This window comes from Brachyhypopomus gauderio, chromosome 4 (assembly GCF_052324685.1).
Source record: "Brachyhypopomus gauderio isolate BG-103 chromosome 4, BGAUD_0.2, whole genome shotgun sequence".
Taxonomy (NCBI): domain Eukaryota; kingdom Metazoa; phylum Chordata; class Actinopteri; order Gymnotiformes; family Hypopomidae; genus Brachyhypopomus; species Brachyhypopomus gauderio.
In genome coordinates this window covers 2,395,817-2,417,555 of record NC_135214.1, presented here as the reverse complement: position 1 = coordinate 2,417,555, position 21,739 = coordinate 2,395,817, and the positions used below count along the sequence as shown (strand labels likewise).

Below are 21,739 nucleotides of genomic sequence, written 5' to 3'. Positions count from 1 at the left end.
AACAAAATGTTATAAAATTAGGTTTAAGCTATTAATTAATAATGTAAAAAATATATATGGGGAGCCGTTTGGGAGCCGACAAGAGCCGGCTCTCCACAGTAAGAAGAGCCATTAGAGCCGCATCTCAAAATAGAGTCGAAAATCCCATCACTAATTGGAAAACTGGCAGGCGGAGCTCATTATCATACTACAAAACGGCGTTTAGGTGGATGGATGGATATAGATATAAAGGATCCGTAATGCGCTGCAGAGCATTTAGAGCGGCGATTTTTTTTTGGCGTTTTAACGTTAAACATTTAAAAGCCGTAAAACACGGCGTTTTTAGGCGTATTTTACGGCGTCCTGAAAACCTCCAAAACCCTTTTACAAAAAAAAACAACAAAAATCACTTTTATTTTGAAATCCCCAGAAAAGGACAGGAAGTACTTCAAACGGAAGTTTGTAGTTACAATTTCAAAACAGCTCACTTTGAAATAACTGAACTTGCCGCTAAAATTGCTTGCTGCAGCTACAAAGTGGCACATTTGTTTAGCGGTGTGTTTCAGGTGGAATTGTGGATGTCAGGAAGTAGGCCACATTCAACAAAGATACCAAAACGCGTAAAAGTAATAGTGCGTTAGCTAGCTAGCTACAGGTTGTGGCGCGAGCAGGTGGAGTCCTTGTGCTGGGCGCCAGAATGGACTTCAGACAGCTAGCAGGTGTAGCACAGAGACGTGTGTGTAGCACAGAGACGTGTGTGTAGCACAGAGACGTGTGTGTAGCACAGAGACGGGTGTGACCAGTTAGCTGCTTTATTAACCTAAATCGTGTGTGGAGGTGTTGGTTTGTTTTACCCATGAACCTGAGGTGACCACCTGTTGCCACCTCAGGGGTTTGGAGCACCTGCAGTCGGGCGCATGCAGAAAGTAAGCAGCTGTTGTGAAGTTGGGGTAACTTGTAGATGTTTGGTACTATTTGACGTGCTATCGACAAGTATAAGTGACTACATTTAAGCGCAAATGACGACAAAGATCTTCAGATTCACTGTAAATGTGCGCCACGTTACCATGGCAACCACGGCGAGTCCGCTATCCTGGCCAGCCGACCGCCTCACCGTACGAGTTAAATGTGTAACCAGGCCGGCCAGCGTCCTAGAAATAAACACAGCTGGCCAGCTGTCTAGCTAGCAAACCTTAGGCTGTGCACATTCTCTCACAAGCCTTTCCTAACGCTCCTAGCCCGTGTCTTTGCCACAGAAATGGACGGCTGTTCAGCCAGCGTGTGGCCCCGCCTGGAGCCCTTCCTGCTGGGGGCACTGCAGGCGGCCCCCCCGGGCAAGCTCAGCGTGCACTACCTGCGTAAGATGGCCTGCTACGTGCGTTCTCGGGAGGGCTGCTACCCGCGGCTGGGCTGGCTCATGTGGCGACACATTGCCTGTGGGAAGCTGCAGCTAGGCGAGGACCTGGCCTGGCTCTACTTTGAGACCTTCGACCTGCTGGTGCGGCGCTCCCCCGAGGAGAAGCTGGAGTGGGCCGAGGCCTTATCTCAGTGCCGGTCCCCACGTGAGCTTGACCGGCAGCGCAGTAAGGTGCGGTACACACCTGTAGTACACCTGCTGTCTTTCCTTTTTGTATTTTTGCAATGCCATTATGTGTAATGCATTTAACTATCTGTGGCTGGCGCAGCTGTCTGTGGACACGCTGCAGTTCCTGCTGTTCCTCTACCTGCAGCAGCTGAACCGCGTCTCCCTGCGCACCTCCCTCATCGGAGAGGAGTGGCCGAGCCCTCGCTCCCCCTCCTCCTCCTCAGAAAGGGAGGCCAAAACAAACTCCCACATCAAGGTCAGCCGACACTGCACCTGCTGTCCTGTGTAATTACGCTGCGTGAGCTGCATTGCTCTGTTCCCCATGTAATTATTCTGTGTAAATAGTTTTATGCACAATTACCTTTAAAACGGACCGTTAAAATGCCACAGCAGCCGTCCTTCGGCGTCACGTCGCACAGATTCACGTCGTCGTTCTGTTCCATCCAGAACTGGGACGACCAGACACACCTCACCTTCGTGCAGACCCACCTGGCTGAGCTACTTGAGTTGTTGGTGGAACCGGGTGATTTGGGCCGTTCTGCCCAGGCTCCCCGGGATGTGCAGCTCCCCGCCGCCGCCCTGCAGGGCCTCAGCCTGCTGCTGGAGGGCTCGGCCAGTCACGGCCGCACCGTGCACCCTGTTCACCGGCTGCTGGGTCGGGCGCCGGTCCAGGCCCAGGCGGGCTACTCCAAGCTCAGCCACTCCTACTCATTGCAGCGGCTCCAGGCCTGGTTGCGCCAGGCTCTCACCCTCAACCCCTTCGGCATGTCCACCTGTCTGCGCTCAGGCAGGAAGCTGACCTGGGCCCTTCAAGGTGCTCCAAAATAAAAGCCCTTTTCTCTTTTAGCTTTTCCTGTCATCAGTCCAGGTCTTTAATAGTTTCTGCTTTTCACATGCTCAGGATGCTAAAGAGATGTTATATGTGTTTAATGAGTAGACGTATAAATATAAATAAATATACACATTTATTAATGTATGTAGTACTAGGGAAGACATTATATAATAATGTCATTACATCTCTTACCAGTTTATCTGGTCTACTTAGTAAAAAGTAGACATCTTTCTCTACCTCCATCTTTGTTCTGTTTTGTTTATGGTTGTTTAGCTTTTACTAATTGGACAATGGGCCAATGTTGACAGTCGTTTCAACTTGTAATTTGAGATGGTATTGTTATGGTTGAATTGTACACGTCTGCCTGCATGTCTAACATGCAGACAGCTCATGGACTGTGTTATAGTGATGTGTGTGTGTTTTAGTGGAGGGCGCCATGAAGAGAGCAAAGATAGCCAGGAACACACACCTGGCTCCTCCAGGCAGCCGGGTGGTTCTGATGTCCCAGCTTTACAAGCAGACGCTGGCCAAGGACTCGGAGAAACTGTCTGACGCCAACGTCAAACTGCACCGCTGCAGTGAGGCTTTCATTTACCTGCTGTCTCCCCTCAGGTAACAGCTGAACGGTGTGATGACCTGACCCTGTGATTGAGCACATATTTCATCCTCAAACAGCTAAAGTAATGGGTTAAAATAAAGCCACTGGTTCTTAGCTAAGTATTATTTGGTGTCAGTTACATTTCTTTGAAAATATTAGAGGATCTGAGCTTACAAAGTTAGCTGTGTGTGTATATTTGCTTTGGTGTAGGTGTAGTTATAAAAGCCGCTGTGTTGTCTGAGGCAGTGGCGGACTTAGCAATTTGGGGGCTCAAGGCGAATTTAGCTAGGGGGCCCATCAACATTAATATGCGAGAAATAAGTCAGCTAATCAGGGGGCCCCTACAGTGGGCTGCAGTGGGAGGGGCCCAAGGCAGTTGCCTAGCAATGCCTCTATGCAAAGACCGCCTCTGGTCTGAGGTGTCGGTATATGCCTGTTCTGAAAGTCTATATGCATATATATCGCAGGTCCGTGACTCTGGACAAGTGTCGCAACTGCACGGTGGTGCTGGGCCCGGTGGAGACCAGCGTGCATGTCCAGAGCTGCGAGTGTGTGCGGCTGGTGTGTGTGGCAGCACGTCTGACCGTAGCCGCTTCCTCCCACTGCACCGTCCACATCCTCACCCCCACGCGCCCCCTCATACTGCCCGGCAATGTGGCCCTCACCCTGGGACCCTTCCACACCCATTACCCCGCTCTGGAGGACCACATGGCCAGCGTAGGCCTGGCGGTCGTGCCCAACCTCTGGGATCGGCCGCTTCTGTTCGGGGGAGACGGCCCTGCTCTGGACCCAGCCAGCTACCGCATCCTCCCACCGGCTGAGTTCTGCCCCCTGGTGGTGCCCTTCCAGATGGAGGGGGACACCTGCGAGGTGCCGGGTGGGCTGCCACTGGACTACCAGCAGGCGGTGGAGGCCTGTGAGCAGAGGGTGCAGGACTGGCAGAAGATGGTGAAGGATGCTCACCTCAACAAGTAATTTTACTTCATGCTTTAACTTTGGAGCAGAGACTAGGATTAGAATGTCTGTATGTTACATATATATGGTATTTTGTTGTGTTGTGGTCATCAAATTTGTGACATGCAAGCACATGCTTTAACGATGCTTTTAACTTGGATTATTGTAATTTAGTTGTGTAGTTAAATATATTGCTATAGGCCTTTAGGTGTAGTTAAATATATTTACACCATGTCTTCAGAAATAAGTTGAGCCACAATAGGCTTTCATATTTTCACAGGGGCAGTCATGGCCTGGCGGTTAGGGAACTGGTCTTGTGACCGGAGGGTCGTGGGTTCGATTCCCAGACAGGCCATGACTGAGGTGCCCTTGAGCAAGGCACCTAACCCCAACTGCTCCCCGGGCTAGGGCTAGGGCTGCCCACCACTCTGGGTACGTTTGATCCACAGCCCCCTAGTAATCACTAGTGTGTGTGTGTGTGTTCTGACTGCACAGATGGGTTAAAAGCGGAGGACAAATTTCGATTGGGGTGTAAAAATCACAATTGACAAAATATGGCTCATTTCATTTCATTTCTCATTTCATTTCATTTCATTTCCATTCATTTGAATGACAGCATAAGAAACTATAAAATGTTTAGGTTTTTGTTTACATAAAAAGATCTCACTATATTTTAATTGGTGCAAGAAGTAATTTGTTTCCTTCTTTTCCAACAGGGAGCAGCGGAGACAGTTCCAGGTTCTAGTGGAGCAGAAGTTCCATGAGTGGCTGCTGGAGACGGGGCAGAGGCAGGAGCTGGATAGCCTGCTGCCCCCAACTATTACCCCATCTTACCCCACGGGCCACAAGCCCTCCGACTCTGACCCTTCTGAACCTCTCCATCATCGAAAAGAGCAGGCTGCCAAACAGGCAGTGGGGCGGACACCCACAGTTTGCTGAGCGCACAAACTTGAATGAACACCCATGCTTATCTCACTTAGCCCGGTTCACATCTGCTTCTGCCTTTGCGTATTGCTTCTGGTTCTGCTGTCAGCAAGGAGTCTGGATTTCAGACCCCGACCTCTGAACAGAACCGCAGAACCTCTGTCTGTGGGGACCCAAGAGACGTCGTAGATATTGTATGATGCAAAAAGCAATGCTGGAGAATTACGTTTTGAAACGTCTTAAACAGAAAATGTTACAATACATATTTTGTATGACTTTCCTTATGGAGTAAGATAAATATATGCTGGATGCGTAGCTGCAGACGAATTGTAATTGTTATAATTCCCCTGAGCTGCAAGTTAAAGGTCTTTGTAATTTTTGCGTTACAAGCAGATTAAACAGGTGAATAATAGTAATAGTACTTGAACCCTGTAATCACCTCTAAGAGGATGACGTCCAGGTTACTGCTGTATGAACAGGAGAAGAATGTTTTCTGCAACATAAATTATAATTAGGAGAGGATGGAGTGGAGTCATGTTTTTATCTGCACAATGAGTTAACATACTTAAATAATTTACAGCAACTGACTGTTGGAACAGGGTTTTATGTGTGCATTAATATGCAATGAAGGAAATGTACATGTTTTGTGAAGTGAGAACAGTGCTTTGATCTGTCTGATGCCTTACGATGTTCATACGACGGCAGAAAAGAGTTCTAAGCTAGACCAGAATCAGCACTCTTATTCCATGCTTGAAACATATGAGCCTAAATATCACATTTTTTCCCTCCTTTGTTTTCCTCTGAGTGTTGAGTGGTCCGTTTCCCTGCTGTAGTTGTATTAGTGTCTTGCTCTGTAGTTGCACCTCTGCATTCACACTGATCCCATTAAGTGTCGTTTGCTGTGTCCTCTCCATCCGTGATACAGGTTCTAGATTTTGACTTGTATGCTTTTGAAATCATCAAGTCTATAGGAAAATCCAGAGGATTGTTTATTTTTAGAGAACATAGATGAGAACAGTTTTGTATTATGTATAGTTCAAGAGAATGGGTTTAGTATAACAATAAAACTGCTTTATATTGTATATGTTGTCAGTTAATGCCTCTCAGGATGGGTCTGGATTTACTGAGCTGCGTCTTCTGAACATGAAGCCCCAGGTCACTAAGGGTCAAGAAAAGTAGAACAAAGATAAGCTCATGAACACCTTCTATCTTGCAAGAACATATTTGGGGAAGTGAATTGCACATAACTGCATCTGTAACTTTCCATTTTGCATCTGTGTTCTCCATTATGGTCTGTCTCTCATATGCTCATTCTGTCTCCTGCATTCTCTGTTAGGAACTCTGTTTCATTATTTTGGCTTTTTCCCTGCACATTCAGAGGCTGCACTACATTTTGGTTAGTTATTGCATCTCAGATTGCTCCAACGGTACAATATTTCTGAGATGCAGCTTGATTTTATAGTCTTATGAAATGATGTGACTCCTGCTCAGTGTGGAGATTGGATAGGCTGCTACTCGCCCATATGGGTGCCGTGCCGAGTACCTCATGCTCTGCCAAGTTTGATTGCTTTTGCCTGTAGTTAAAACAATAGGAAAAAAAGCTGAGCACAGAGATTTGTGTGCCATTCAGAACAGTGGAGTGCAAACCAGTGTACCTGGGCTCCGCACATCTGCCACTGGTGTTGGTATGGGCTGAGAGATGGGGGTGTTGTGTTGCTAGCTGGGCCAGTGGCCGCCGTTGGGAGGGGGTGAGACACCTGGCAATGTTGCCATTATGCTGTAATCCCACATTGATTTTCTGGAAAAGCTGAATAGTACTAGAATCACTGACTCAATGTGTGGATCCCGTTTTCATGACAAAGCAATTGTTCAGTGCTCTCCGCCCCACTAATCCTGAATCTGGGAGGCTGATTATTTAAGTGGCCGTGTTAGTGGGTCGATACTCGGTCTGGACTTCAGATGCTTCTCCAAGCAAGCTTTAATACTACATCCAGGATGGGCAGAGTGAGTAGCCAGATATCAGCTCCTGGTGGATATCTCAATATGGATATTTCAAAATGAACACAGCAGAAGAAACAAAACTGCTTTGACTGATATAAATTGCAGGTCAAATGAAATCATCGCTGTACAGATTCATTGTGGCAAAATACATTACAGTGATTAATGCAATGACACTAATCACTTAAATATTTTCTTATTGATGAAATGACAAATATTTTCTTATTTATTGCTACAATATGTAGGCGGCCCTGTTGATGCTTTAGTACAACTCCCAATGACTAATAAATCATGGAAAGTTGCCATGGCAGAGAGTCCTAAACTGGTCATAAAGTGTCTCGGAGACCTACACATCACTTGATCAGTTTAGCTGGTGCAAATGGACTGGCACAGCATTTCAGAGTGAAACGACTGGAGGAAGCAGAATGAATGAGTGAATAGGAAGTGAAGACCTGCCCTATTCTTCCGTTCCCTAATCAAATCAAAGATGGAAGTGAAGACCTGCCCTATTCTTCCGTTCCCTAATCAAATCAAAGATGGAAGTGAAGACCTGCCCTATTCTTCCGTTCCCTAATCAAATCAAAGATGGAAGTGAAGACCTGCCCTATTCTTCCGTTCCCTAATCAAATCAAAGATGGAAGTGAAGACCTGCCCTATTCTTCCGTTCCCTAATCAAATCAAAGATGGAAGTGAAGACCTGCCCTATTCTTCCGTTCCCTAATCAAATCAAAGATGGAAGTGAAGACCTGCCCTATTCTTCCGTTCCCTAATCAAATCAAAGATGGAAGTGAAGACCTGCCCTATTCTTCCGTTCCCTAATCAAATCAAAGATGCTTGTATATAATTCTGCAAAGACCAGAGAACAGACAACACCATATTAAATACTACTTTATTAAATGTAGATTCATTAGAACAAAATAATGATTATTAAATGATCAAGGCCACCAGGAATTTTTGTATGCTGAGCAAAATTCCTGACTTTAGCAGTCAAGTGAAGGGAATGTGGGTGCATGGTCTGGAAGCGCTTGCTTCTTGCCCTCTTTCCTTTGCCTTTCTTGTCCAATCCCAGCCCACGTACCTCCACCCACTTCCTGCCCTTGACTTCTGCAGACAGGTGGAACCCAGTAGAAGATGCAGCTGTATGATAAGCCTCTGATCTCCACAATGATCAGTTAACACCACGTCCCATATTATTGCTTTCTGGATATGATGGAATCTGAGATCTTGGTTAAAATAAAGTTTGGCTGGCAAGTCTGTGGAGTCAAAGATGACTGTGAGGGTGAACACCTTAGTAGGAAGGTAGAACATCCAAAAACATCCAGGAGAAACATCTGTCAGGGTTCAGAGGCTCTCTGACTCAGTGGTGTAAGCAGGGCGTGTTCTGAAGCATAGGCCTCAGGTCCAGAACAACAGGGTGGGTATTGAGGTGGGTCCCGAAAGAGAAGCAGTTTCCTCCACCACCGATCAGGATCAGCTCAGCACCATCCGAGTCCAGCAGCTCTGAGCAGAACGAATGCAGCATGAGGGGCCACGGGACAGATGACTAGAGAGAGAAAGAGAGAGATACATTCTTTGACTAGAAAAACAGCAAATCCCAAATGATACGCAAAGTCACAATGTACTGAAATGACCCCATTCCCAGAGGCCTGGCACATGGGTCTTACCGTGTCCATACTGATTTCAATACTGCCTCCAGTGGTCAGGTTTATTACAGCAATTCCTGGCACACTGTCTGCCTGTAGCCAAACCCCACCTACTACCACCAGATTTTCACCAATCACATGGGCTGAATGGGAATACCTGCGAACGATAGTCTGTGAGTACTGAAGCCCAAGCTACAAAATCAAGATACGTTTCTTATTATAGGCACTGTTAAAGAAAACAAAAAAAAAAACAACAACCCAAAACGCATCTTTCACTTGGAAAGGAGTAGCATAAGTTGCTAATGCTAATTTAAAACTAGATTTAGCTATTTTGTTATGACTCATAGATTATGACAAAGGATCCATGATCAAAAATAGTTTACTAATCCTCTAAGTGTTATTCTTAAAAGAGAACATAACTTATTAAAACTGTAATTAACGGTAACAGTAATAATACCTTGGTACCAGTGCTGGCTGTAAGCTCAGCCTCTCCCAGCGGAAGCCTGCACGCGTGGGCTTCAAGAGGACGGCATCTCCTAGAGGAACACCACCTCGACCCAACCCTCCAAAGATCACCAGTCCTCCTCCACAGGCACACGCAGAGTGGGAATGTCGAGACTGAGGAAAACAACCTTCTGTAGGGATCTGTGGAAGTTCCAAAAAAGAGAACTCATCTAGGACCTGTTTCTTCTTGTCTTGTCCTAAGGATTACAAGACTCCTTGATATGTCAGTGTAACTGTTTTTCAAAATAAAACACATTTTCTTTAACGTCAACTGATATTCCTTTGCTTTAAACTGAGTTTATTTGTATGCTTCTGAACAAATTAGACAAATGGGCCTGACTCTGACATCTCTGCCACATCCATTACATCTACAACTCTTACATCCGTCCACATCTTGTTCTCCAAACACAGGAAGTGGGCATTGGCAAGAGCCGGCTCCCTTTCTGTACAGCCCCCGAACACAAACAAGAAGCTCCTGTCTGGACAAGATAATAGAAGGATTATAATATGTTCTGATTAACATTATTTCACCTAAGCTATATTCACTTACCTCCATGATTCAGCAAAGTAGTTGTATGCCGCCATCTTGGTTTTGGGCCTTTGCCAGTACAGACCATCCTCTGTACAGACAGCTGCATGGTTTTGGGGTCATGCTGATCACTCCCCAAATCACTACAGGTGATACTCAGTATGCTGTCAATAGGGTTTAGTGGAGACCTTCTACCCCCTACAACTACTGCACCCCAGCCAGGAACAGCGGTCATTGTGTGATATATTCGCACATCTGTGTTAAAAAACACATAAAATAACTTTAAGAAAAGAAATGAACGTATTACAGTTGTTCTTAAGAAACAAAAACAACAGCTAATGTACAATAGGAACTACATTTTAACCAAAAAAACACCACAGAAACACATCTTCTGCTCTTTGAACTCTAACATTAAGCCAAGGGAGAACATTCTGGAACACAAAGAACACCTCCACCTCCGTCTCCATCCAGCTCCATACGGGCACATTTCCAGCCAGCCTCGTCTCTGATCAGGACCGTGGCCCCGGTGTTCCGACCTCTTCTCCCATAGCCTCCCGTGAGGAGGAGGAGGCCAGGCCCCAGCAGGGAGGAGGCCATCCCCACCCCCTCCACACACGGAGTCCCAGCTACGGGTTGTGCTGCCAGAGACAGAGCCTCCAGCTCCGGTACCACACGAGGAATGGGGGACTCTGAGAGCCACATAAAGGAGAAAATGAAATCAAACAGGGATTTACCAAAGAAAAGGTGACAACAGGGACAACATTATTTAGCATTTGGAACTGGGTCATAGGTGCTCACCTTTAGATGGACTGAGGAGGGCTTGACTGGTCAGAGAGCCGTTAGAGGCAGTAAGAATGAAGTAGTGCGAACACTTCTGATGCCACTCCTAATGATCAACATAAAGGGGTGGAGTCACGTGGTGCAGGACTCCCAGTGTGCATTAGCAGACGTGATGCTGAACCTTCTGTCCTTCATATTCTCCTAAAATGACATGGTCCTGGAAAAGACTCCAGTCTAGATATTTTGTAAGAATCTTGAGTTTTTGTTTTGGTACAGTCTCACCTCGAACTCGTCAAAAGGCTCCAAGTTCTCCACCCTCTTCCGTTCAACCTCAGCAAGAAGACTGAAGTAGAACTGGTTAATGTCCATGCAGACACATTTCTCCCAACCCTGTGGAGACATGGTGGAGGAAGATCACTGGTAATGGTAATGTGTGTGAGTAAATGCCACAGTCATGTAAATGTAAATGTGCCATATTTTGTCAATTGTGATTTTTACACCGCAATGGAAATTTGTCCTCCGCTTTTTACCCATCTGTGCAGTTAGAACACACACACACACACACACACACACACTAGTGATTACTAGGGGGCTGTGGATCACACGTGCCCAGAGTGGTGGGCAGCCCTAGCCCGGCACCCGGGGAGCAGTTGGGGTTAGGTGCCTTGCTCAAGGGCACCTCAGTCATGGCCTCAGGTCTGGGAATCGAACCCACAACCCTCCGGTCACAAGACCAGTTCCCTACCACAGGACCAAAAGTATCAAGGGGAGCGCGAACGCAGTCCCCCACTACCAGAAATTATGAAGTCGAGATTCCCACATTTGGGGAAATCGCAAGGGTCAGCACAGCCTGAGTGCAATGGCTGAGCCTCACCTTGGGCGAACCACCTTCCTGATCATGGTCTCACCCCTGCCAGGTAAGTATCCTGCTTCTCTGCACTGCTAAGATTCAGATTTTAGAACCACATTGTTATCTGACAAACTACATACAAATTTAAAGATAATGGTTGTGATATGATTTCAGCTATGTTTACATGTGATCACACAGCTCACAGTATACCTGTCAAATTTCCCGTACATGACGTCATTGCCTAATTTGCATAATTGGTTATTTGCATATAGCTGCAATCGAGGCTGTAGGAGAGACGAAAACATCTTTGGAGTGGCAAAAAGTGAAGAACAAACACCTCAATTATGTTTTGAACTACAAATGAATAATAAAATAAATTTTTTCTAGTGGTATTTCTAGCTACAAATGGGGACATCTCCTGGGCATATTTCTGTGCCTTTAGTCTGCGTTTGTGCTTGGCAGATTGTTCGTGCTGACGGACATCGTTCCTTCCCCCATGAGAGGCACTAAAATCACAGCTACATATCTTACAGAATGAGTAGCTGTGCCCCTTCATGCTCCTCTTTAGGAAAGTAAATTCCCTGTCCCATTCGTCAAGGTACTTACATGTACGCTTAGCTTTTTTTGGCAGGACTGCCTTCTCTCGTTAAATCCATCTCTGATTTGTTGTTCCAGGTTTGCTCCCACTGTCGACACTAAACCCGCGAGTTTTCAATTTCTATTTTTTTTAAAGCATTCATGTTCCACGCCAAACATATTCTGTCACTAGCCTCGCGAGAACTGTCATCTGCAGTAGTCTGGGTGGCAGTTCTCGCGAGGCTAGTGACAGAACTCTGTTTGGAGAGGCACATGAATGCTTTAAAAAAATAAAAATTGAAAACTGACAATACGGGACAAACACGGGAAAATAAAAATACGGGATGACGCCGGGACAGAGCGATAAAATACGGGACTGTCCCGGCCAAAACGGGACACTTGACAGGTATGGCTCACAGTGATACAGTAACCATAATCAATAAATTAAATGACCTTGACCATGCCGTCAACTCAATTACATACAGCAGTTTCTGGTGTGTTAGCAACTTTGCATAGGATGCTTCACCAGGAAAACAGGTAACAAATTTTCTACATTTTGTTTTTGAATTACTACACATTTTGTGCGTATACTCCAAATTTGACATAATGTCTACATTTTTAACAACTTTAAAAAAAATCTAAACTTTTAAATATTTTAATTCTTTCTTTCTTTTATATATTAGTTGAATGTTTTGTTTATGAACATGTAATGTTGGTACCTTCTGCAAGAATCTCTGGGTTTGTGCTGCAGTGTCTGGGTACTGGCACAGGGCGTGTATTTTGGAGTTGAGCTTTAGGAAGTGGCTCTGCATAACACGGCCAAAGGGGTCACCTGGGCAGATCTGCTCATACATTACAAACAACGCCTGTGGTAGCATTCTTGCAGCCCAGCCAATCACAGCATCTGACCTGGAGCACAGAAAAAACACAGCAAGAAATTATTTTGTAATAGTGAAACAATATGACATCATCCATCAAAAGGATTGTGACGGCAGTAAATCACTCGGCTGCTCCAGTTCTCCTCGTAGCTCATCGAGGTGATCTCAGGATGGTTTGGGAACCACAGCTGAAACCGTAACGAACGTGTAGACGGAAGTGACGTGCACTTACCAGCTTGTTTCCATGTAGGTGAGCACCACCTCTGAGAGTAGGAGGGTAGGGCAGGTCAACTGCAGTCCAGCTGCAGTCAGTACCTTCTCCACCATCTTCTCGTCCCTCACATCTAGGCCCAGAAGGTAATACTGAGCACTGCTGACATATGCAGGACCTGCACCTGAGTCTAAAGAAAAGAGACACATGGATGATGTTCAGACAGACATATTAACAGAAAAAATAACAAAGAGGACAAACTTGTCATTATGGGGTACTGCAGAAAATATTCTGTTATATCAGTTATATAAGTAAATGTGTAGTTCTAACAATAACTGCATTTGTTATAACATTTTATAAAGTCAGCAGTCTAAAATGTGTAAGTAGGAAATGAAAGCAAAGCTTGTGTAATTTCCAACCCATTTCTTTTCAGAGTTGAGATAGAAAAACCAGGACAAGCAAGGAGGGTCTTACCAGTCTGAGCCGAGAGGTCCCCGTCTGCAAGGGCGTCTTTCAGACAGCTGGTGCCATTGATTAGATCTGCTTTACGTCTGGCAACGTCGGGGAAGTCCACCTCAAACACGATAGCCCGCTCCAAAGCTTTATCCGCATGTAGACGGAAGTAGAGGGAGTCGAAGCCTGCACCTAGGGACAGGATCTAGAGAGAGAGAGAGAGAGAGAGAGAGAGAGAGAGAGAGAGGGAGGGAGGGAGGAGGAGAGAGAGTTCAACAGTGTCTCTGTACTGTCCTTGTCCAAGACAAATATAAACTGTGGTGTTACAGAAAGTTTCATCCTACCTGCCTCCTAGCACAGGTTTCAGTGACATGCAGGAACTGTTTCACACAGTGGTCAACTGCCTTCCAGCGAACATAGTAGCCCCTACGACGTAAACGCGGCCTAATTTGAGAGCAGTTCAAATTTGAACTCGTCTGTGATATTACACTGATATTCTACTCTGTAATCTCACCTATTGATAAGAGGAGCTCTTCGTGATGCCTTGCACACAAAATGTTGGAGGAAGTCATCGTGGAAGTAACCCTGTGACGCTGCCGACACCTTACTGACCACGCTGCTGTCGTTGGTGCCCTGCACCTGATAACAAATGACCAGTCAACAGACACAGTTAGCCATGTGTCACCTTGCGCACTTCAGAAACACAGATTCAGTCAACATGTATGAGTTTCAGTTCCACTAAAACTAGGCACACTATGGGTCTTCTAAACAATCAGATCTTCATGTTCACTCTGACCAATCGGATGTTATATAAGAGTGGTCAGAAGGTGTTTTGTTAAATCAAGGCACCCTTTTGACCGATTTTAACGAAGTCACATCAAGTGATCACCGTTTTGTTTTTAAATCTCAAGACCAGTCTCAAAAGTCTTAATTAGATAACTTAATATGCCTGTTATGCTATCGTCTACTACCGTTATTGTCACTTTTACACTTTATAAATATCTCCATAGCAGATAAATCGCTCAGCGCTGTTTGTGATTACTGTTGGACCCAGAACTTTGTCTACGAATCTGAAGTACTACGAAGAGACAGTGTAACCATTTAGTTTGTCAATACAGTACAGAGAAGGCCATGCACGTTAACAAGTCCGCTTTAGGACGACTGAAATAGGTGCTCTTATGTACTTATTTACTGGATGGGCTCAGTGAACAATCATATTACCGCAGCATCCACCGCCTGCTTTATTCTGCTGTTCATCATGTCACGTCACCCTCTGCCCCATCCGAGGACACGTGCACGTGGGTTACCTAAACATATCGTTTGAAGAAACACAACAAAGTGCGTCTGTGGAAGAAATGTTTAACAAACTCCTCTAGCGTCTCGTAGTTACGCGTTAGCTGACTAGCTACTGTTTGAAAGACCAACTTCGACAGTGGTAGATAAGACACGAGTTTGTGGAACCGGAAGTTGTCGATGTGTCAGTAATAGTTTAGGTTTTTGATAGAGCAAAAATATATATAAATATACAGATTATTATATTTTAATTATTTTAGATCAATAAACAATACACATTTAATTAAATGCAATTTAAATGAATTTTCTAAAGAAGCCAACAGGACTCTTAACAACTAAGTAACATCCTGTTCGTCATTTCCTTGCTAAGAGAAAAGAGTTGGGCAGCTAGCAGCCTAGCTAGCTAGCTTGTGTTCACATGAAGGTACGTGTGCTGCGTTGCTGTAATTCGGCGTGAATGAACGTCTTTCTACCTTTAGTCTATTTCGCCGTGTCTTTAAAGGATAATACCCCAACATTGTATTGATCTCGTTGAGGGAGCTACTGCGTTAGCCGCCTAGCAGAAGTTGACTTGGTCGGCTGATGTGTCGCGAGCGCCGTAGCTTGTAGCTTCTCATTTCTCCACGTTTATGGAGGGAAGTAGGTTTAATTGTGCTTGAACATTTTGATATGACACTATTAAAAGTGGAGAATATATCCGGTAAGATACTCAGGAAGTATTATTGACATAGGCTAGCTAGCTACAGGTTTGGAGGCCTCCGTCTTCAACTTAGAGCTGTAGTTACAGCATCATTAGCGGCCTGGTCCTGAGACAGGCAGCTGTGGCCATCCTGTCAACATGGATCTGAATTTAAAACATAGTTTGTCAATTGTGATCTTTCACCGCAATCGAAATTTGTCCTCCGCTTTTAACCCATCTGTGCAGTTAGAACACACACACACACACACACTAGTGATTACTAGGGGGCTGTGGATCACACCCAGAGTGGTGGGCAGCCCTAGCCCTAGCCCGGCGCCCGGGGAGCAGTTGGGGTTAGGTGCCTTGCTCAAGGGCACCTCAGTCATGGCCTCAGGTCTGGGAATCGAACCCACGACCCTCCGGACCAGTTCCCTACCACAGGACCATGACTGCCCCATGAAGAAGTAGAGGACAGTTTAAATTACAGAGGCAGCATGCTGGAGGCTGGAAAGAACTGAGGCATGGTGGCAGTTTGTCAATGAGTTTGGGAGCACAGACACCACAGCACAATTGTTTATAACTCTTAATGTTCAATTGAACTTGTACTAACTTATATTTAGTTATAAAAAATATTTTAATCTCTCTCTTCCCTCTGTTACAGAACACCACTTGCGGAACTACTAATTATTTCATTCACTAAGTTGTTCTGCTAATAATTACCTGGAATATCCTCCTCCACTACAACACTTTAAACCCCCTCCCTGCTCCCTCCTCCACCATGACTGAGCCGGAGCTCCTGACGGAGGTGCCGGCGGCCCTGAAGCGGCTGGCCAAGCAGGTGGTGCGGGGCTTCTACGGCGTGGAGCACGCGCTGGCGCTGGACGTGCTGATCCGCAACTCGTGCGTGCGCGAGGAGGACATGCTGGAGCTGCTCAAGTTCGACCGCAAGCAGCTGCGCTCCGTGCTCAACACGCTGAAGGGCGACAAGTTCGTCAAGTGCCGCATGCGCGTGGAGACGGCGCCCGACGGCAAGACCACGCGCCACAACTACTACTTCATCAACTACCGCCTGCTGGTCAACGTGGTCAAGTACAAGCTGGACCACATGAGGCGCCGCATCGAGACGGACGAGCGCGACTCCACCAACCGGGCCTCGTTCCGCTGCCCCTGCTGCCGCAGCACCTTCACCGACCTGGAGGCCAACCAGCTGTTCGACCCGATGACAGGTGAGGCCGGGACGGGGGACGGGAGGAGAGGAGGGGGCAGAAACGATGGTTTAAAGGTGAGGGGGGGGGGCAGAATGGAGAGATTGTGTTGGGTTTAAAAGTGAAGGATGTAGTCTCTAAGGAGGGAGAGAATATCATGGCCAAGAGGCGTTTTATTAAAAGAACGAGGGATGTTGGACAGATGGGAGTTGGTCTAGTAAGACCGACAAACGCGTCTAGTGGATGTTTTGGGTTCATCCGTCCTGTGAGAGTGTGGTGAATTAAATCCTGCAGCTCTGGGAGTGTGGGATGGATTAAATAGTCAGTCAGGTCTTAACAAGGCACCTTTACAGTTTTTCTCATCTGTGGGACCTCTGGCATCGTTTATTGTTTCTCTACTGTCCTTGCCCGTGTGTACATCATCTGTGAACATCATTCAGTCAAAGTCCCAGATGAGAGTTCTCAACCCTTTTTTAAACTTCAGTAATCCAGTCTGATGGGAATGGTACCTGAGTGAGGGGGAAACCTTGATGGTTGTTTTGTCATTTTAGTTGGCTGTTAACAATTTATAATCAGTACATAATTGGCAATAGGTGATGTCTTACGATTTGTGTGAATTTAAAATTTGCATGCAAAATAGGCTGTAAAAAGCTGTATGACACACTGGTTGCAGACAGTGTACTGAATACTGAAGATTTAAAATTGTACTTTGTGGCAGAACAACATGTGGACACTAGATGGCAGCAAGGTTATGAAAATATTATGTGTAGGCACTTTAACATGGACTTCAAATGGAACATGAGGTGAATTTTAACTAATGTCAGTTAGTTTAAAATGAGACTCTTTCACCTCTCGTGGCTTTCAAGAGGTAGGCAGAAGTAATTTTGAAATAGCTAAAACAAAATGCATCTGTCGTGTTCTGTAATGAAGTTATTCTGTAATGAAGGCTAGACACAAAAAGAGAGGGAGAGAGAGCACGCCATTGCACATAGATTTTATACCCGCTCTTTTGTTAACTGCTTTGTCATCTAACATCATTGGTCTCTCTCTCTCTCTCTCTCTCTCTCTCTCTCCTCCCTCCACTCGCCTTCTGTGTCTCCTTTTTGCTCTGTGCATTTTATTGTCCCCCCTCTGTTACAGTTGCTGATTTATATGCCTGCATAGCAGAGTAAAACGCACACAGAACTACTCTGGTCCGCTATGGGCAGGACGTGCTGTGTGTGTTTAATGAACTGGACTTTGTAATGGTTTGGAGAAGCAGCGCTGAATGAGTGAGGTTCTTTCACAAAGCCTCCATCAAGGACTGAACTGAAAAGCCCCTGATGCCTTCTGGCTGTTAACATAAGCAGGCTGGCTGGCTCGGGTTTGCCGAACTACGTTCTGGAGTCATGTATAATTTATTTAACCTGCAGCTTCATGTGGGAAGCTTCAGCCGTTTTAAATACTGGGAAAAGAGGGACGGTGGGAGTTCTACTGACTGGATGATGCACACACACACACACACACACACACACACACACACACACACACACACACACACACACACACTGAAGCTGAATATCCCCCCCAGTAGCCCGAGAAACTGTTACTGCTTTCATATATGAATTTCCACGTACAATCTGCACGTACACGATCACAGGTCCATATAGAAAATACAGTTCTAGTGTCCTGCTGTGTCTAAACCCATCGTCTGAAAGGTGGGCCAGTGTACTGGGAGAGTCACCATGTCAGTAAGCCGGAGCAGTAGAAGAAGAGGGATGGTTGTCGGGGGCGAGTGGTGCCGTGGTAAAGGGGGCGGGGCTAGAGGCTCCAGCGGGCGGCAGCCACACTCCCCACCAGGGAAGAGCTTGACGGTGGGGAGGAGAGGCGAGCTGTTGCTAGGATACACAGCGGGATGGTCAAGCAGGCAGGTAGGCAAAGAGCAGCCATGCTGTTAGTGCTGTCGAAGAGCCTGACCCACCCACACACACACACACACACACACACACACACACACACCTGACCTACAGCTCTTCCCTAACACACACACACACGCCTGACCCAGAGCCCTATCCACACACACACACACACACACACACATGCGCCTGACTCAGAGCCCTACCCAAACACACACACACCTGACCCAGAGCCCTAACCACACACACCTGACCCAGAGTCCTAACCACACACACACACACACACACTCCTGACCCAGAGCCCTAACCACACACACACACACACACACACACACATTCCATCCCAGGGGCCATTGGAGAGTCAACTCCACTTCACATTAATTCTGGTCGTAATCCTGAGATTTCGTCACATTATGTCATTATCACCATCGATTCAGGAAACCCTGCATCCTCCAATAGCAGATCCGAATGTAACAGGAGTATTGGCATTGGGAGTGGGGCTAACTGGTGGGGGTAAACTGGTGGGAGCTCTAGTTTAATGGGAGCCAGACTGGTGATGTTAATGAACAGGAGCTAGTTCTAGAGCAGAACACGTTGTGGTGTAGTTCCTCCATATGCATGTATGCATCTCTGATTATTGGCAAAGGCTCATAAGCTTGTGGTGATGTGATGAATGACAAAAGCACACATGACCCCTCGCTGGCGTTTCTGCTGGGTCTGTCTCGAGTTTGGTGCTGCTATGGAAAGCTGAACTTCACCTCCACTAGAAGTGGGTGTAATACAGCTGAAGCACTGTGCATGCAGGCGAGGACGCACCATGTGTCAGCAGGTTTATTTGATTGGATGATTGCCTAGAGATTTTTGTCTCAATGGCACAGATAGAGAGATCTCTGCTTTGATCGAGCCGGCCTCCTTGAGAAAGAACCTGTCCTTTGATGCCCATCTTCCTCATCCACACTCTCTTCACGTTTCTCTCTCTCTCTCTCTTCCCCCCCCCCACTTTCCAAAGTTGTACCTTCAAAATGTCCCACTATCATTCTTGCACGCGCAAATGTACTCAAAAAGACTTGAGTTCTGCATTCAGTAGAAGTACATCAAATAAAGAACCCCCCCACCCCATGCTGTTTACAGATGTCCTGTGAAATGTTCTGTGATATTTTTTTTTTGCTAAAGATCACCCCCTCACATTTTTTGTAGAGCTCATTTTAATGTCTGTGGGGTTTTTTGTTTCCAGTTTTATTTGAGCATAGAGTTTCTATCGTAAAGAGCTTTAATGAGGAAACGAGAGAGAGAGAGCTCTGTGTAATTTATCCCAGACTTTATTCATGTCTGATGGAGCTCAAACTATCCGTACAGAGAGACAAAGCCCATTTTACCTCATGTGAAAGATGTGATGCCCACACACAAAGCACCAATCTTCTTCAAGGTTAGTGTGAGTTAGAGGAGAGTAGAGAGAGAGTGTGTTGTGTGTTCGTCTGGTTATAAGTATGGATGAGATGGTGTATGTATATGTGTGTGTGTGTTAATAGCCTTGAGCGTTTGATGGCTCAGTCTGATTCTTCTGGTTAGAAAGTTCTCTCTCTCTTCCGCCATTAGTACTAATTGTAAAGATGTCACTTGCGTATTCAAAGACACAATTATGGCTTTTATCTTTTATTCTCTCCTCCACTTATTCAGTTCATCTTCTGTACCTCTCTCTCTCTCTCTCTCTCTCTCTCTCTCTCTCTCTCACCTTTTCTCTGTTCCTCCCCTCCTTTCTCTTCCTCTGATATCTGAAATTGCATTAACTGCAGTTCTGAACTCCAAGCACCAGAAGACACATTTGCACAGGTGTTTGTGTAGCTTTAATTTACTTGTAATTTGCTGTTGACTGTAAATCTCTCTCTCTCTCTCTCTCTCTCTCTCTCTCTCTCTCTCTCTCTCTCTCTCTCTCTCTCTCTCGTGTTCCATACTGCAGTCTCAGGAAGTGTCATTTTAATGATGGCTCAGAGTCTGTTTATATATTTGAATGTGTTTACTATTTGTGCTTGTGTGGTGATGGAGAATGTGGTGTGGTGATGGAGAATTGGCCGTGCTGTATTTCTGTCAGAAGGCAGGTGGTATGTAGTTTTGTAGTTTTCAGTAAAAAGGTCATAGTGATGACATCACACCCTGTATTCCCTGCTTGTTAATGATCCCGTCAGGTGTGTGTAAAAGAGCTGATCTCTTACTTTTGTCCTGTACATCTCTCATCAAATGGTCTGGCCACACCCTGTGTGTGGATTGGTGGAGGGCAGTGCTGTAATAAAAGTCCCTGCCGCAGGGGGTTGTTTTTCACCAGCGCTTTCGCAGGAATTGTCAGCCTGCCAAAATAGCTTTTCAGAATGGAAATCGCAATGAATCATTTACTTTGTTGATTTCACCTCCAGTCCAAAAACTCCAGAGCAGTTTTCTCCCTCTCCTCTTGAATAACCACCTCTGACCCTGACTGCCAAATGTAAAACCACTGTTCCTTTTAAAAATTGAACAAGCCTTCCTGAGATACGAGTGTGAGCCTTATTCCAGTTTATGTAGATGTTTATCCACGCTGATTTGAGCAAAACTATATATGCGTACTATATGCCCAGGAGCTAACAAACGTACCACACACAGAGTCCTGCTGTGTTCTATCATCAGAGTGGCTGTAAATAACTTCAGCACCAGATGGCAAACCAGTCCTGCTCATTATGCCAAACCACCAGCCACTCTGTGTATGTCTGTTTACTTTTTTTTTTATACTAGCAGTGATCAAACAAAGCTGCCATTTCTACTGCCACGATGATGTAAAGTTAGCTTTATATATATATATATATTTTTAATTATACTTTTTTCCTATTTTTTATAAAACACTAAGCTTTTTTTATTATTATGAATCATCAGTTCATGGTGTTAGTTCTTCCTGTTGCTGTGTGTCTCTCCAGGGACGTTCCGCTGTACGTTCTGTCAGACGGAGGTGGAGGAAGACGAGTCGGCCGTGCCGAAGAAGGACGCCCGCACGCTGGTGGCTCGCTTCAACGAGCAGATCGAGCCCATTTATGTGCTCCTGCGGGAGACCGAAGACGTCAACCTGTCGCACGACCTGCTGGAGCCGGAGCCTGCAGAAATCCTCTCCCTCCAGCAGAGGTTGGCCCCTCCCACTCCTGCTCACCTACAGGACAAGCGGTGTAGATTTTCGTGTGCTTGATGCACTGTTGACCTGCAGACTGGTTTCTGTCCGTCAGATCCTTGAGCAGGAACTTTTTCCAGGTCCTCCGTAACAGATCAGCACCAGTCAGATCTTCTAACTAGCTACATCTCATGTTGGTTTTAAGGATTTGAAATTGTCCAGTTGGGCTAGAATTTATTTTCCCCGCTG

The 21,739-nt window shown here is 45.9% G+C and overlaps 3 protein-coding genes and 1 non-coding gene across 5 annotated transcripts in view; 2 read left to right on the top strand and 2 right to left on the bottom strand.

Annotated features, from left to right (window-relative positions):
- The first annotated feature begins 330 nt into the window (after window positions 1-330).
- On the top strand, window positions 331-5,958 carry tbccd1 (TBCC domain containing 1). The gene is made up of 7 exons (XM_077001458.1): window positions 331-905; window positions 1,236-1,567; window positions 1,665-1,820; window positions 2,012-2,378; window positions 2,822-3,008; window positions 3,462-3,965; window positions 4,665-5,958. The coding sequence occupies exons 2-7, from the start codon at window positions 1,238-1,240 to the stop codon at window positions 4,885-4,887; spliced, it is 1,767 nt and encodes a 588-aa protein (XP_076857573.1). The 5' UTR covers window positions 331-905; window positions 1,236-1,237; the 3' UTR covers window positions 4,888-5,958.
- A 1,784-nt stretch (window positions 5,959-7,742) lies between these two features.
- lcmt2 (leucine carboxyl methyltransferase 2) lies at window positions 7,743-14,803 on the bottom strand. 2 transcript variants are annotated; one of them, XM_077001454.1, is made up of 14 exons: window positions 14,516-14,803; window positions 13,809-13,933; window positions 13,639-13,720; window positions 13,316-13,499; window positions 12,863-13,031; window positions 12,472-12,661; window positions 10,609-10,716; window positions 10,345-10,432; window positions 9,996-10,235; window positions 9,568-9,801; window positions 9,399-9,496; window positions 8,971-9,158; window positions 8,535-8,670; window positions 7,743-8,413 (listed from the first exon to the last, which is right to left on the bottom strand). In XM_077001454.1, the coding sequence occupies exons 1-14, from the start codon at window positions 14,552-14,554 to the stop codon at window positions 8,228-8,230; spliced, it is 2,067 nt and encodes a 688-aa protein (XP_076857569.1). In that variant the 5' UTR covers window positions 14,555-14,803; the 3' UTR covers window positions 7,743-8,227. The 2 variants fall into 2 exon arrangements, with proteins under 2 accessions (XP_076857569.1, XP_076857570.1); XM_077001455.1 differs by having other exon boundaries at window positions 10,002-10,235; window positions 14,516-14,801.
- Window positions 11,089-11,251, bottom strand: LOC143513255 (U1 spliceosomal RNA). The gene has a single exon (XR_013130619.1). It is a non-coding gene; the product is annotated as a U1 spliceosomal RNA (small nuclear RNA).
- A 128-nt stretch (window positions 14,804-14,931) lies between the features above and the next one.
- Window positions 14,932-21,739, top strand: part of gtf2e1 (general transcription factor IIE, polypeptide 1, alpha) — a 7,972-nt gene continuing 1,164 nt past the window's right edge. Inside the window, exons 1-3 of the mRNA XM_077001453.1 lie at window positions 14,932-15,011; window positions 15,928-16,492; window positions 21,306-21,507. Coding sequence (XP_076857568.1) covers window positions 16,045-16,492; window positions 21,306-21,507 — 650 coding nt within the window. The 5' untranslated portion in view covers window positions 14,932-15,011; window positions 15,928-16,044. The remainder of the gene's footprint in view (window positions 15,012-15,927; window positions 16,493-21,305; window positions 21,508-21,739) is intronic.

Coding starts and splice junctions, on each gene's coding strand:
- tbccd1 (XM_077001458.1), top strand. CDS start 1,238: ATGGACGGCTGTTCAGCCAGCGTGTGGCCCCGCCTGGAGCCCTTCCTG. Junction 1,568..1,664: donor TTGACCGGCAGCGCAGTAAG/GTGCGGTACACA, acceptor TGGCTGGCGCAG/CTGTCTGTGGACACGCTGCA. Junction 2,379..2,821: donor GCTGACCTGGGCCCTTCAAG/GTGCTCCAAAAT, acceptor TGTGTGTTTTAG/TGGAGGGCGCCATGAAGAGA.
- lcmt2 (XM_077001454.1), bottom strand. CDS start 14,554: ATGATGAACAGCAGAATAAAGCAGGCGGTGGATGCTGCG. Junction 9,497..9,567: donor TACTTTGCTGAATCATGGAG/GTAAGTGAATAT, acceptor TATCTTGTCCAG/ACAGGAGCTTCTTGTTTGTG. Junction 9,159..9,398: donor AGAACAAGATGTGGACGGAT/GTAAGAGTTGTA, acceptor GAACTTCCACAG/ATCCCTACAGAAGGTTGTTT.